This window comes from Ranitomeya imitator, chromosome 6 (genome assembly GCF_032444005.1).
Source record: "Ranitomeya imitator isolate aRanImi1 chromosome 6, aRanImi1.pri, whole genome shotgun sequence".
Taxonomy (NCBI): domain Eukaryota; kingdom Metazoa; phylum Chordata; class Amphibia; order Anura; family Dendrobatidae; genus Ranitomeya; species Ranitomeya imitator.
The window spans coordinates 538,296,725-538,313,143 of NC_091287.1; the positions used below are offsets into that span (position 1 = coordinate 538,296,725).

Below are 16,419 nucleotides of genomic sequence, written 5' to 3' on the forward strand. Positions count from 1 at the left end.
TTTCCTGCTGCCGCCTGCAGTCTTTCTTCCTGCCGCCTGCAGTCTTTCCTGCTGCCACCTGTAGTCTTTCCTGCTGCCGCCTGTAGAGTCTTTCCTGCTGCCGCCTGCAGTCTTTCCTGCTGCTGACTGCAGTATTTCCTGCTTCTGCCTGCAGTCTTTCCTGCTGCTGCCTGCAGTATTTCCTGCTGCCGCCTGAGACTTTCCTGCTGCCGCCTGGAGAGCCTTTCCTGCTTCTGCCTGCAGAGTCTTTCCTGTTGCCACCTGCAGTCTTTCCTGCTGCCAAAACAGTCTTTCCTGCTGCCGCCTGAGGAGACTTTCCTGCTGCCGCCTGCAGAGCCTTTCTTACTTCTGCCTGCAGAGTCTTTCCTGTTGCCACCTGCAGAGTCTTTCCTGCTGCCGCCTGAGACTTTCCTGCTTCTGCCTGCAGAGTCTTTCCTGCTGCTGCCTGCAGAGCCTTTCCTGCTGCTGCCTGCAGTCTTTCCTGCTGCTGCCTGCAGAGTCTTTCCTGCTGCTGCCTGCAGAGCCTTTCCTGCTGCTGCCTGCAGTCTTTCCTGCTTCTGCCTGCAGAGTCTTTCCTGCTGCTGCCTGCAGAGTCTTTCCTGCTGCTGCCTGCAGAGTCTTTCCTGCTGCTGCCTGCAGAGTCTTTCCTGCTGCTGCCTGCAGAGTCTTTCCTGCTGCTGCCTGCAGAGCCTTTCCTGCTGCTGCCTGCAGTCTTTCCTGCTGCTGCCTGCAGAGTCTTTCCTGCTGCTGCCTGCAGAGCCTTTCCTGCTGCTGCCTGCAGTCTTTCCTGCTTCTGCCTGCAGAGTCTTTCCTGCTGCTGCCTGCAGAGTCTTTCCTGCTGCTGCCTGCAGAGTCTTTCCTGCTGCTGCCTGCAGAGTCTTTCCTGCTGCCTCATACTCAGACCCTGTGCATGTATACCTACGGCTCTGCGCAGACAGCAGAGACAACTGTAAAAGAGCTGTAGACATGAAATAACGGGGTATTTTTAATGACTATTTGCACAGGCAAACTTCAGAAATAACCTTATAAATATAAATGTGCAGTATACAATAGGCAGTTACAGAGAATTTCTTAGATAAGAGGAGGGACCTCTGAATGTTCAGTGAAATCTTCCTCATCCTCGGTCACATGTTTGGGTTTGCAGTTGCTCAGTACGAGAGGTCCTTGTGCTCCGCTTCTCTTCTGCTGGACGATATTTGCCACATCGGGAAAAGAACGCGCATTCGGATCCACTTCAAGTTTCTCCATTCTGTTTGAACTGCTGGAAATACAACAAAAGGCTGAAATCAGTGAGAGAAGAGGACGCTGCGATACAGGGAGCACAGAGACAGTCGGCGCTCCACGGGAGGAGGATAACAGGATGATGGACACAATCACCCTCAGCTATGGGGACAGCTAATGCTGATCAGTATACTGCCATATCCAGAGAGGTTAAAGCAGAATGAAAAAAAATCCCATCGCAAGCTGTAGTTTATAGGAAATGACATCACAAGCTGTAGTTTATAGGTGATGACATCACAAGCTGTAGTTTATAGGTCATGACATCACAAGATGTAATTTATAGACGATGACATCACAAGATGTAATTTATAGGTGATGACATCACAAGCTGTAGTTTATAGGTCATGACATCACAAGATGTAATTTATAGGTGATGACATCACAAGATGTAATTTATAGGTGATGACATCACAAGCTGTAATTTATAGGTGATGACATCACAAGCTGTAGTTTATAGGTGATGACATCACAAGCTATAATTTACAGGTGTTGATATCACAAGCTATTGTTTATAGATGATGACATCACAAGCTGTAGTTTATAGGTGATGACATCACAAGCTGTAGTTTATAGGTAATGACATCAGAACCTGTAGTTTATAAGTGATGACATCACAAGAAGTAATTTATAGGTGATGACATCACAAGCTGTAATTTATAGGTGATGACATCACAAGCTGTAGTTTATAGGTGATGACATCACAAGCTGTAATTTATAGGTGATGACATCACAAGCTGTAGTTTATAGGTAATGACATCAGAACTTGTAGTTTATAGGTGATGACATCTCAAGCTGTAGTTTATAGGTAATGACTTCAGAACCTATAGTTTATAGGTGATGACATCACAAGCTGTAGTTTATAGGTGATGACATCACAAGCTGTAGTTTATAGGTGATGACATCACAAGCTGTATATAATTGGTGCTGACATCATATAAACTGCAGTTTAGAACTGATGACACCAGAACATGCAGTTTAGAGATGATTAATTCAGAACCTGCAGTTTATAGATATTGACACCAGAATCTGTATCAAACAGATGTTTATAGGGTGGAGAGACCTCGGGCAGAAGTCGGACTCTTCTCTATAGAAAAACTCCATTCTTAGCTAAAATGGGGATGAGAATCTGGTACCAAGGTCATGAAATAGAAGAGGACGGGTAGACAAATCCCTTCCATCCTGAGTGGCAGAGATGGGCCCAGTAATGAAGCCCCTCTCACACGCGCACTACAGCCAATCTTCATCTTCACATAAGGAGGCTGCTGCTACATTTCCCAGACGTGAAGCTCTCCTCGCTGAGAGGCAGCTGTGGTGCCAACGTTATTATTTTAATTGTGAAATGAAAGAGTAACAAGGCGATTATGCGGAGTCATGATCCCGGCGAGCGGCGGCAGTCATGCACACAAATTTCAGATGTTGTGTACGCCGCAGTCCTGTTGGGATAATTACCGCAGCATTATTACCAACAAAGGAGCCCCGGGAGCAGGCGCAGCAACGGCGAAATGTTCCCATTCATACGGGATCTAATGCCAGAAAAATATGGTATGAATAACACTTATTTACCACTGATTAGCGGCTATATTCAGTAGCGATGCAGCGACGAGCCGCGCAGGCTTCACATACATGTCATCGCCGATAGCGCCATCACGGGCACGGATCACACTCAATAATGACTACAGTCATGCGCGTAAAGGACGTGTCTAGTCTAGAAAATCCATTTTCAAATATTGATGATACAAAGGTTATCAAGATCAGATTGGTGGGGGTCGGACCGGTGAGACCTAGTTGAATCCTAAAAAATGTGGGAGGAAAATGGGGGTGCTTCTTATAATTCAAAGGTAGCTAACTAGGGGATGGTGGCTGCAGTGGAGCGGGGTCGCAGGAGGCCGGCCGCAGCAGGAGTGGGGCGAAGCTGTGGACCCCGGCCAGGGAGGAGGGAGTGTCCAAGTGCTGCAAGACTACGGGCCCTAGGCTCTCCTAAGATGTCGGCATTAACAGGAGTCCTCCTTCCCATTGATTACCCTACGATGGGCTTTGAGAGAATGAACCCTGGAGGCTGCGCATGCGCAGATTGACATCTCATCTCCTGAAATGTTAATCTGCGCATGCGCTGCCTCTGGCGGCCATTTTACCGAAGCTGATCACAATGTAATCAATGGAAAAAAGGACTCTAATCAGTGGCAACATCTTAGGAGAGCCCAAGACCCACAGCCTTGCAGTGCAAGGACACCCCCTCCTCCCAGCCCGGGAGCCATGGCATCATCTCACACCTGCCTCCACCGCCATCCTCCTGAAGCAGCGACCCTGTCCTCTGTGACACCGCTCTACCACAGCCAATTTTATTTAAAAAAATGTTTTCCTATGTTACTCCGCCAAAATTTGGGGTGCGTCTTATAGTCCACAAAATACGATAATTCATTTTGTTTAAAATCGATTTGCTCATCCTTATCATCTACAGGCACTCACAACATGTACTTAAAGAGAACATTTCACCAAACTCTTCATAATGAACTGGTCACAGTTTTTTTATTTCACATTTTTATTGCAGAAATGTTAGCAATCAAAGTATTTGACATAATCAGTAACTTTCCATTAACTCAAGTGGGCGTTATCAGACAGTTTTCACTGGGGGCGTGTCCTTCTTCTCCCTGTATGATGCTGGCCAATCATAAAAAGGCAGCAACACTCAGAGTATAGAAGAACACGCCCCCACTACAGCTTGGAGCAGATTTCTCAGTGTGTGCGATGTATGTTAGACAGCTCTGATCGTCCTCCTGGTCTAACCTCTTGCATGATTAGAAAGTCATCTGTTATCTACTCCCAGCTTTAATACCTTTAAGATAAAGTCCCAGCAGTTCATGTAGGGGGAGGATAATCAAAGTGGGGTTTAATTGTCATATTACAAACCATTCTATCTGCTTAGCAATACTGCACATCACCAAAAGAACACCATACACAGAGTGAAGCATGATGGAAGCATCAAAATGCTTTGGGACTGTTTTTTAGGCAGATATAACTAGGTTTTTAGTCAAGGTGGAGGGGACTATGAACAGTTCTAAATATCAGTCAATTTTGCAACAAAACCTTCAGGCCTCTGCTAAAAAAAACCCCCGAAGACGAAGAGGAATTTTACTTTTCAGCAAGACAACGACCCTAAGCGATCTCCAAATCACCAAAAGAATGGCTTCACCAGAAGAAGATGAAAGTTTTGGAATGGCCCAGTCACATCCCAGACCTGTATCCAATTGAAAATCTGTGGGTGACCTGAATGGGGCGCTATACACAGGAGATGTCCTTGCAATCTGACTGATGTGGAGCTACTGCAATTCTAGTTTATTCTTCAACTGAATTCTACAGATTACAGATGACAATAAAGATGACAAAAGCTCTGAAATGATTCTTCTTGGTATGATTTTTTTTTCATGACAAAAACCTGTTATTTATATCCACTAAATATACATAGTGAGTTTGTCAGTAGAATAGTGAGTGTAGCTCTGGAGTATAATACAGGATGTAACTCAGGATCAGTACAGGATCAGTAATGTAATGTACGTACACAGTGACTGCACCAGAATAGTGAGTGCAGCTCTGGGGTATAATACAGCATGTAACTCAGGATCAGTAATGTAATGTATGTACACAGTGACTGCACCAGCAGAATAGTGTGTGCAGCTCTGGAGTATAATACAGGATGTAACTCAGGATCAGTACAGGATCAGTAATGTAATGTATGTACACAGTGACTGCACCAGCAGAATAGTGAGTGCAGCTCTGGGGTATAATACAGGATGTAACTCAGGATCATTACAGGATCAGTAATGTAATATATGTACACAGTGACTGCACCAGCAGAATGGTGAGTACAGCTCTGGAGTATAATACAGGATGTAACTCAGGATCAGTAATGTAATGTATGTACACAGTGACTGCACCAGAATAGTGAGTGCAGCTCTGGGGTATAATACAGGATGTAACTCAGGATCAGTAATGTAATGTATGTACACAGTGACTGCACCAGCAGAATAGTGAGTGCAGCTCTGGGGTATAATACAGGATGTAACTCATTAAAGGAAAAACCCTCTGCCTACCTTCTGTATGACACCCACAGTACATGAGGTGCATAGTAAATCTGGTCGTGGCTCAGCCTGAATATGTTTTTTTAGCTTGCTGCTCTTCTTTCTGCTTATATGAGGCAGCTGATGATGCAGAGGTAATAGATTAATGGAGCGATAGACTGTACATCCTCGGATCTGATTTATGTGCTGAGCAGATACAGACTGAAGTGTTTGCTGCACAGTTTATTCAGTATAAGCTCCACTTTCGCTTGCTAAGACCCAGACTTCCCAGAGGTATTTATGGCTTTCATATAAGATCTGTACGTATGGAGACTGCAGACCGCTGCTAACCCCTATATACGGATGATAATGGCGTCCATGTATAACTGTGATGGGGATGGAGATGGGATTCAAAGGAAATCCATTACTCTATTAACCTCTTAATAAATGGCCTCATTTTGGCCCTCGTGAAGCTTACTTTCGAGTGAAACGCGTGGGGTTATTATCGCTGTAGAATAGTTTTTGTGTTATTGGTGATTATTGCATTCTGATATTACTCTTCGGGCTCTTTTCATTAGTTATGTAATGTGTCTGGACTGCGGGTATTGGGAGCACAAAACCTTTGATTCAGAAGTGTGAGGTGGGGTTACCGTATATGACTATTGGCCGCCATGGCCATGATTGGCGGCCTGAGATTGGTGGCCATGATTGGCGGCCTGAGGTTGGTGGCCATAATTGGCCAGTGATCGGTGGCCAGTCATTGGTGGCCATGATTGGTGGCCTGAGGTTGGTGGCCATAATTGGCCAGTGATCGGTGGCCATGATTGGTGGCCTGTGGTTGGTGGCCATAATTGGCCAGTGATCGGTGGCCAGTCATTGGTGGCCATGATTGATGGCCTGTGGTTGGTGGCCATAATTGGCCAGTGATCGGTGGCCAGTGGTTGCAGCGCTTACATGTACTTGCTGCAACAAAGTAAACAAAGACCAGCAGGGGCCTCCGTAGCCTCGTAGCTGGAAACACAGACAACTTCTCACTATCCCTTTCATTAATTGAACTTAAATGGAGTCACACCCAAATTACCATTTACAGTAAGCATAGCCGCTATACAAGTCATACATTTACTGCATAAATCTGCCCCTGAGTTGCGCAAGAAGCGCTCTTTATTCCTGCCCCCTATATATGGGCTTAGTGTAAATTGTGCTTTGGGGGTGACAGACTCCCCTGTATAATAAATCTGTACGCTGTATGCTCGGGAGCTCCCCCTGCTGGTGACATCAGGATTCTATCAATGTGATGGTATAAAGTGATATTATCCATGAAATGTGTAACTCCGTGTTACCTGTCTTGCAGTTTCGTGCGGTTCTGGCTTCTCAGTGCAGAAGAGGTTGTCCTCGGCTTCTGGATAAGTTCTGAGGCCTGAAAGACAAAAAACGTTATATTGTTTAAAGGGCATTTCCATCCAAAGAAGAAACCTCCCTCGTCTGTGCTCTTTACAGATCCCACCCTTCCCAATTGCAGGGAATGCTACTTCCCGTCGCCCATCTTCTCATAACCCTCATCCTGTAACCAAGTACCATCTGATCTACCCCCATCCCTCACACTGGACCTGGCCAGGATGACACGTAGACCAGGGCGACAACACTCCATGTGTTCTGGACTGATCAGTGTCTGGATATTGGGGAGGGTCTGTTATGAAAGGCAATTCAGTATCACAATAGACATGGAGGTCAGAGCACATACAGTGATCTGACAATAACCCAGAATAATAGAACGAGCTCTGAGACGTGGGAACTCTGCAGACCGCAATCCCTGATCCTCTCCAAACACAACTAGAGGCAGCTGTGGATTGCGCCTAACGCTCCCTATGCAACTCGGCACAGCCTGAGAAACTAACTAGCCTGAAGATAGAAAATATAAGCCTACCTTGCCTCAGAGAAATACCCCAAAGGAAAAGGCAGCCCCCACATATAATGACTGTGAGTAAGATGAAAAGACAAACGTAGGGATGAAATAGATTCAGCAAAGTGAGGCCCGATATTCTAGATAGAACGAGGATAGGAAAGATAACTTTGCGGTCTACACAAAACCCTAAAGAAAACCACGCAAAGGGGCAAAAAGACCCTCCGTACCGAACTAACGGCACGGAGGTACACCCTTTGCGTCCCAGAGCTTCCAGCAAAACAAATAGACAAGCTGGACAGAAAAAATAGCAACAAATAGCAAAGAAGCACTTAGCTATGCAGAGCAGCAGGCCACAGGAATGATCCAGAGAAACACAAGTCCAACACTGGAACATTGCCAGGAAGCATGAATCAAAGCATTAGGTGGGGTTAAGTAGAGAAGCACCTAACGACCTCACCAGATCACCTGAGGAAGGAAACTCAGAAGCAGCAGTACCAGTTTCCTCCACAAACGGAAGCTCCCAGAGAGAATCAGCCGAAGTACCACTTGTGACCACAGGAGGGAGCTCTGCCACAGAATTCACAACAGTACCCCCCCCCCTTGAGGAGGGGTCACTGAACCCTCACCAGAGCCCCCAGGCCGACCAGGATGAGCCACATGAAAGGCACGAACAAGATCGGGAGCATGGACATCAGAGGCAAAAACCCAGGAATTATCCTCCTGAGCATAACCCTTCCATTTAATTAGATACTGGAGTTTCCGTTTTGAAACACGAGAATCCAAAATCTTCTCCACAATATACTCCAATTCCCCCTCCACCAAAACCGGGGCAGGAGGGTCAACAGATGGAACCATAGGTGCCACGTATCTCCGCAACAATGACCTATGGAAGACGTTATGTATGCAAAAAGAATCTGGGAGGGTCAGACGAAAAGACACAGGATTAATAACCTCCGAAATCCTATAAGGACCAATGAAACGAGGTTTAAACTTCGGAGAGGAAACCTTCATAGGAATATGACGAGAAGATAACCAAACCAGATCCCCAACACGAAGTCGGGGACCCACACGGCGTCTGCGATTAGCGAAACGTTGAGCCTTCTCCTGGGACAAGGTCAAATTGTCCACTACATGAGTCCAAATCTGCTGCAACCTGTCCACCACAGTATCCACACCAGGACAGTCCGAAGACTCAACCTGCCCTGAAGAGAAACGAGGATGGAACCCAGAGTTGCAGAAAAATGGCGAAACCAAGGTAGCCGAGCTGGCCCGATTATTAAGGGCGAACTCAGCCAAAGGCAAAAAGGACACCCAGTCATCCTGATCGGCAGAAACAAAGCATCTCAGATAGGTTTCCAAGGTCTGATTGGTTCGTTCGGTCTGGCCATTAGTCTGAGGATGGAAAGCCGAGGAAAAAGACAAGTCAATGCCCATCCTACCACAAAAGGCTCGCCAAAATCTCGAAACAAACTGGGAACCTCTGTCAGAAACGATATTCTCTGGAATGCCATGCAAACGAACCACATGCTGGAAGAACAATGGCACCAAATCAGAGGAGGAAGGCAACTTGGACAAGGGTACCAGATGGACCATCTTAGAAAAGCGATCACAGACCACCCAAATGACTGACATCTTTTGAGAGACGGGAAGATCTGAAATAAAATCCATAGAGATATGTGTCCAAGGTCTCTTCGGGACCGGCAAGGGCAAAAGCAACCCACTGGCACGAGAACAGCAGGACTTAGCCCGAGCACAAATCCCACAGGACTGCACAAAAGAACGCACATCCCGCGACAGAGATGGCCACCAAAAGGATCTAGCCGCTAACTCTCTGGTACCAAAGATTCCAGGATGACCAGCCAACACCGAACAATGAACCTCAGAGATCACTTTATTTGTCCACCTATCCGGGACAAACAGTTTCTCCGCTGGACAACGATCAGGTTTATTAGCCTGAAATTTTTGCAGCACCCGCCGCAAATCAGGGGAGATGGCAGACACAATTACTCCTTCCTTGAGGATACCCGCCGGCTCAGATAAACCCGGAGAGTCGGGCACAAAACTCCTAGACAGAGCATCCGCCTTCACATTTTTAGAGCCCGGAAGGTACGAAATCACAAAGTCAAAACGGGCGAAAAACAGCGACCAACGAGCCTGTCTAGGATTCAAACGCTTAGCAGACTCGAGATAAGTCAGGTTCTTATGATCAGTCAATACCACCACGCGATACTTAGCTCCTTCAAGCCAATGACGCCACTCCTCGAATGCCCATTTCATGGCCAGCAACTCTCGGTTGCCCACATCATAATTCCGCTCAGCAGGTGAAAACTTCCTGGAAAAAAAAGCGCATGGTTTCATCACTGAACAATCAGAACCTCTCTGCGACAAAACAGCCCCTGCTCCAATCTCAGAAGCATCAACCTCGACCTGGAACGGAAGAGAAACATCAGGTTGACACAACACAGGGGCAGAAGAAAAACGACGCTTCAACTCTTGAAAAGCTTCCACAGCAGCAGAAGACCAATTGACCAAATCAGCACCCTTCTTGGTCAAATCGGTCAATGGTTTGGCAATACTAGAAAAATTGCAGATGAAGCGACGATAAAAATTAGCAAAGCCCAGGAACTTTTGCAGACTTTTCAGAGATGTCGGCTGAGTCCAGTCATGGACGGCTTGGACCTTAACAGGATCCATCTCGATAGTAGAAGGGGAAAAGATGAACCCCAAAAATGAAACCTTCTGCACACCAAAGAGACACTTTGATCCCTTCACAAACAAAGAATTAGCACGCAGGACCTGAAAAACCGTTCTGACCTGTTTCACATGAGACTCCCAATCATCCGAGAAGATCAAAATGTCATCCAAGTACACAATCAGGAATTTATCCAGGTACTCTCGGAAGATGTCATGCATAAAGGACTGAAATACTGATGGAGCATTGGCAAGTCCGTATGGCATCACTAGATACTCAAAATGACCCTCGGGCGTATTAAATGCAGTTTTCCATTCATCGCCTCGCCTGATTCGCACCAGATTATACGCACAACGAAGATCAATCTTGGTGAACCAACTAGCCCCCTTAATCCGAGCAAACAAATCAGATAACAAAGGCAAGGGGTACTGAAATTTAACAGTGATCTTATTAAGAAGGCGATAATCTATACAAGGTCTCAGCGAACCATCCTTTTTGGCTACAAAAAAAAAAACCCTGCTCCTAATGGCGACGATGACGGGCGAATATGCCCCTTCTCCAGGGATTCCTTCACATAACTGCGCATAGCGGTGTGCTCAGGCACGGATAAATTAAACAGTCGACCTTTTGGGAATTTACCACCAGGAATCAAATTGATAGCACAATCACAATCCCTATGCGGAGGTAGGGCATCGGACTTGGGCTCATCAAATACATCCCGGTAATCAGACAAGAACTCTGGAACCTCAGAAGGGGTGCATGACGAAATTGACAAAAATGGAACATCACCATGTACCCCCTGACAACCCCAGCTGGACACCGACATGGATTTCCAATCCAATACTGGATTATGGGCTTGTAGCCATGGCAACCCCAACACGACCACATCATGCAGATTATGCAACACCAGAAAGCGAATATCCTCCTGATGTGCAGGAGCCATGCACATGGTCAGCTGGGTCCAGTACTGAGGCTTATTCTTGGCCAAAGGCGTAGCATCAATACCTCTCAATGGAATAGGACACTGCAAGGGCTCCAAGAAAAACCCACAACGCTTAGCATATTCCAAGTCCATCAAATTCAGAGCAGCGCCTGAATCCACAAACGCCATGACAGAATATGATGACAAAGAGCAGATCAAGGTAACGGACAGAAGAAATTTTGACTGTACCGTACCAATGGTGGCAGACCTAGCGAACCGCTTAGTGCGCTTAGGACAATCAGAGATAGCATGAGTGGAATCACCACAGTAGAAACACAGCCCATTCAGACGTCTGTGTTCTTGCCGTTCAACTCTGGTCAAAGTCCTATCGCACTGCATAGGCTCAGGTTTAAGCTCAGGTAATACCGCCAAATGGTGCACAGATTTAAGCTCACGCAAGCGTCGACCGATCTGAATAGCCAAAGACATAGACTCATTCAAACCAGCAGGCATAGGAAATCCCACCATGACATCCTTAAGGGCTTCAGAGAGACCCTTTCTGAACATAGCTGCCAGCGCAGATTCATTCCATTGAGTGAGCACTGACCATTTTCTAAATTTCTGGCAATATACCTCTATCTCATCCTGACCCTGACAAAGAGCCAGCAAATTCTTTTCTGCCTGATCCACTGAATTAGGCTCATCGTACAGCAATCCGAGCGCCAGGAAAAACGCATTGATATTACTTAATGCAGGATCTCCTGGCGCAAGAGAAAATGCCCAGTCCTGAGGGTCGCCGCGCAAAAAAGAAATAATAATCAAAACCTGTTGAACTGGATCACCAGAGGAACGAGGTTTCAAGGCCAGAAATAACTTACAATTATTTTTGAAACTCAGAAACTTAGTTCTATCTCCAAAAAACAAATCAGGAATAGGAATTCTTGGTTCTAACATAGCTTTCTGATCAATAGTGTCTTGAATCTTTTGTACTCTTGCCGAGAGCTGATCCACAAATGAAGACAGACTTCTAATGTCCATCGCTACACTTGTGTACTGAACCACCCAAATGTCTAGGGGAAAAAAAAGGCAAAACACAGTGCAAAGAAAAAAAAATGGTCTCAGAACTTCTTTTTTCCCTCTTTTGAGAATCATGAGTACTTTTGGCTTCCTGTACTGTTATGAAAGGCAATTCAGTATCACAATGGACATGGAGGTCAGAGCACATACAGTGATCTGACAATAACCCAAAATAATAGAACGAGCTCTGAGACGTGGGAACTCTGCAGACCGCAATCCCTGATCCTCTCCAAACACAACTAGAGGCAGCTGTGGATTGCGCCTAACGCTCCCTATGCAACTCGGCACAGCCTGAGAAACTAACTAGCCTGAAGATAGAAAAAATAAGCCTACCTTGCCTCAGAAAAATACCCCAAAGGAAAAGGCAGCCCCCCACATATAATGACTGTGAGTAAGATGAAAAGACAAACGTAGGGATGAAATAGATTCAGCAAAGTGAGGCCCGATATTGTAGACAGAACGAGGATAGGAAAGATAACTTTGCGGTCTACACAAAACCCTAAAGAAAATCACGCAAAGGGGCAAAAAGACCCTCCGTACCGAACTAACGGCACGGAGGTACACCCTTTGCGTCCCAGAGCTTCCAGCAAAACAAATAGACAAGCTGGACAGAAAAAATAGCAACAAATAGCAAAGAAGCACTTAGCTATGCAGAGCAGCAGGCCACAGGAATGATCCAGAGAAACACAAGTCCAACACTGGAACATTGCCAGGAAGCATGAATCAAAGCATTAGGTGGGGTTAAGTAGAGAAGCACCTAACGACCTCACCAGATCACCTGAGGAAGGAAACTCAGAAGCAGCAGTACCAGTTTCCTCCACAAACGGAAGCTCCCAGAGAGAATCAGCCGAAGTACCACTTGTGACCACAGGAGGGAGCTCTGCCACAGAATTCACAACAAGGGTCATATGTACATGAAATGCCAAGTGATCCCGTACACTGGGGGTCCGCAACGTAGGGTGCTTCCAACAAGTCCTGAGAGACACCTGTCAGCCATGCTGGGAGTTATAGTTTCCCAACAGCTGGAGTGCAGTCGGTTGCTGACACTCACCAGAGACATTGTTTTCAGTATAACAGCCATGTGCATTTATCCTGTAGACTCAATCGGGGCTGACAAGGGCCATCATGGGCTATTATATCAATTTCAAACCAGCACCTATTTGCTGTATGGCTACAGTGTGTTTTTTAAGCAGAGTCCATACTCTAGATGAGACTGTATAAACCTTACATACAGGTACAATAGAAATTATCCATCATCATGCTTCATTGTAGGCATCACCAGGCCACCACCATGCTTCGCTGTAGATATCACTGAGTCCCCGTCATGCTTCACTATAAGCATCTACCGAGACCCTTCCATGCTTAACTGTAGACTCCACTGAGCCGCCGCCATGCTTCACAGTAGGCATCATTTAGCCACCGCCATGCTTCACTGTAGGGATCACTGAGCCATCAGCATGCTTCACTATAGGCAATACTGAGCCACTACCATGCTTCACTGTAGGCATCACCAAGCCTTTTCCATGATTCACTATAAGCATCACTGAGCCACCTCCATGCTTCACTGAAGGCATCACTGAGCCACCGCCATGCTTCACTGTAGGCAGGATGTTCTTATCGTTCTTCCCCCCCTTCCAGAGATGGCCAAAAAAGTTCCAGTTTGGTTTCATCTCTCCACACAACAGAATCACCTTCTGTGACATATTCATATAGTTTTGTGTATATTGGAGCCAACTTCTTGTGTTTTGGTTTCGGTAGAGGTGACGTCTACACTGGACATGGAGACCTTCAGCGTTTAGTATGCGCCTTATCGTGTAAACCGAAACCTCAGTGCTGCTGTTACCAAATCTCGCTGCAGATCTTCTACAATCGCTTGTGGGATTTTGACCACCTGCGCCTTCAGCAATCTGTTGGCATCCTTCTCTATCTGCCACGTCCAGTGTTCTTACAACTTAGAAGTTGTGGCTGCTACTTCCAGCTGTATCTCTAGGAAAAGTCAATGCCTTTGTATCTTATTCTATTCTTTCTCATATTTGCACACACTTAATGATCTCTGCTGGTCACTTGTTGGACCACCCTCTTGACTTTCCTTTTCTGACGAGGTTGGAGTAACGCCTTGTTGCATTAGTCGTGTTAAGCTATTTACTTTGTCATTTTGATTCATCGACTAAATTTACAACATTTCTGCTGTTTGCAATAACAGCAATGAAACAAGGACAAAGGGGGTGAATAATTTTAATTGCAACTATAGCAGCTTGGAAACCTTAACCAGTCCTTATTACTTCCATGCCTGCACTTTGGTTGTTACTTTTCCATTTTTTCTACTTTTATGTTCCTCTTAGATCTGATAATAAAGTGACTGCGGTCCGTGTGCGGTTACACAGTAATGTGTGTGGGGATTGGAAATGCTGATGAGGAGAAAAACTTGTGTGTTTATCTGACTCCGGGATAAAAGCTGCAGATGAATTATTGATGGCGGAGAGTTCTCAGGGCTTGGATCAGATGTTCACTACCCCGGGATCACATCCACAGGGGAAGGAGAATTTATTGACTAAGAGGAAATTTCTCCGATAATCCTGTAAATAAATATGACTTGGTGTCTATGGATCTGTTTACACTTCATGCGCCATTTCTATCCATTGCATACGGAAATTGTACGTTTTTTTGGGCATTTCTAGGGATGGAAGTGTTCTACTTTTTGCCCAGAAACAAAAAATAATGTAACCTGATACAACACTGTACAAGAAGAACGACCAGCAGGTCAAAATACCTTCTAAAGGGTACAAAAACCTGTGTAAAATCAGGAGCCATATAAATGGCGGCACACGGAGTACCCATTGGATGCATAACAGAGGGTTGCTGCACTGTACACCCTGGGGGAGAACTAACCGAGTCAGGTTTGATCATAGATCAGTCTAGTTCTCAAAACGTGTTGGAGTAAGTGGCTCGTAATAAATTTGGGGGTTTCTTTTGAGAAGTCCGTGCCCCATAATATATAGATTTCAGCTATATGTATGGCATCTTTCTGGTGTAAAAATTTGGCACGATATGATAGGTCCTTCTCCCTCCCTGCTGTACGATTTTTAGAAAGGTGTTCAAAAGGGCAAAAAGAAACAACATTTTGCGTAAATAATATAACTTTTTTTTTGGAGCCAAACACATATTTTGACCGTGTATTCCTAAAAAAGTGAAAAAAAGAACAAACTCCCCCAGTCGGACACACACCCGGACATCCGGACATGCCCCGCCTGATGAGCCACACTGGAGCCGACCATCATGGACACTAGTGAAGTCCCGGTGGACACACCATGGTGCTTCCAAGGACTTCACACCAGCCGAGGCAGGGAAGATACCGCTGCCTGAGCCGACCAGCCGGGCATGAGAAGGAATAGATTTTCGGTTCTTCAAATCTTCTTTCTTCAGGTACGCCTGTAAAGAGGTTCCCCAGCCAAGGACAGGAAACCAACAGATGCGTGGGAGAGGTGCCGCCCTTTTTAGCCTATAGGTTTCCTGTCCTTGAAGGGTGGATCCCCTCTCGTGGTGCTGTCATGTCTGATCGATAGAACTGCAATTCTGCCATTATTATACAGTATTCAGCGTGCAGTAAAAATGACAAAATTACCTGGCGATATGATTTTTCAGGTCGGTTGCGACAATACGAAACATCAAGAACGGCATTGTTCACCCCAGTCTTGATTAGGGGATGTTCTGGAGTCAAGCACTCCTGATTCATGAAGACATGTACGCCTTGTCATGGATCAGGAGCGTCGGACAAGCGGCGTACACCTCTCTAGATTTTAGTTGTTAAAAAAAATTAGAAATTAAAAAAAAAAAAAAGTTGTATTTTTCCTGTGGATGGAGCTTGGGGTAAACCTGATATTTGTAATTCGGCTTCTCTTGCATTTGGGCGCGGGCGCGATGAACCAAAAATGTCAAGTCTGTATTATCTATAGTTCTTTCTTACGGATTAAATAACTTTAGATTTTCACAGACTGGCTTTTCTTTCTGATTCTTTTCATGAGGAATAGAGGAGGTTGGTGTGAACGTATACGTTTTATTTTTTAAAGTTTTTTTAAATATTTTTTTTTTCTGTTGGATTCATAACGGAGAGGGGGTCCTCTGGGTGCAGGTGTCTGGAGTTTTGGAACAGTTGCAAAAAAAAGGTTACCGGATATGCAAATATGACGAACACGCTGAGGATTTAATGTCTGAATTTGCGGCAGGAAAATTGAGAATACTGATATTTATAGTTGCAGGTTTTCCATATACAGTTGACTTTTACCTTCTTTTTTAATCTGCATCCAATAATCCTGAATATTTGCTAATCTGATGCTTTTTTGGTTCCAATAGCTCCAGGTTAAAGGAATTTTTGCTCTCTACCCATTTCGTGAATTTCCATCCTGTTGCTGAGGTTGAGCCCATAGGGACTAAACATCGTTGCCTGATCCCATGGCAGGATGGCCGACCCCTGCTAATAACCTGGAGGGTT

At 45.5% G+C, this 16,419-nt stretch overlaps 1 protein-coding gene across 2 annotated transcripts in view; it reads right to left on the minus strand.

The window, feature by feature from the left end:
- Nucleotides 1–976: 976 nt before the first annotated feature.
- Nucleotides 977–16,419, minus strand: part of DNAAF11 (dynein axonemal assembly factor 11) — a 54,872-nt gene continuing 39,429 nt past the window's right edge. The window contains exons 11-12 of one of the 2 annotated variants that reach the window (XM_069731935.1): nucleotides 6,677–6,753; nucleotides 977–1,258 (exon numbers count right to left, since the gene is read on the minus strand). In XM_069731935.1, coding sequence (XP_069588036.1) covers nucleotides 1,072–1,258; nucleotides 6,677–6,753 — 264 coding nt within the window. In that variant the 3' untranslated portion in view covers nucleotides 977–1,071. Of the gene's footprint in view, nucleotides 1,262–6,676; nucleotides 6,754–16,419 lie in introns of both variants that reach the window. The other variant, XM_069731934.1, reaches the window with a different exon arrangement.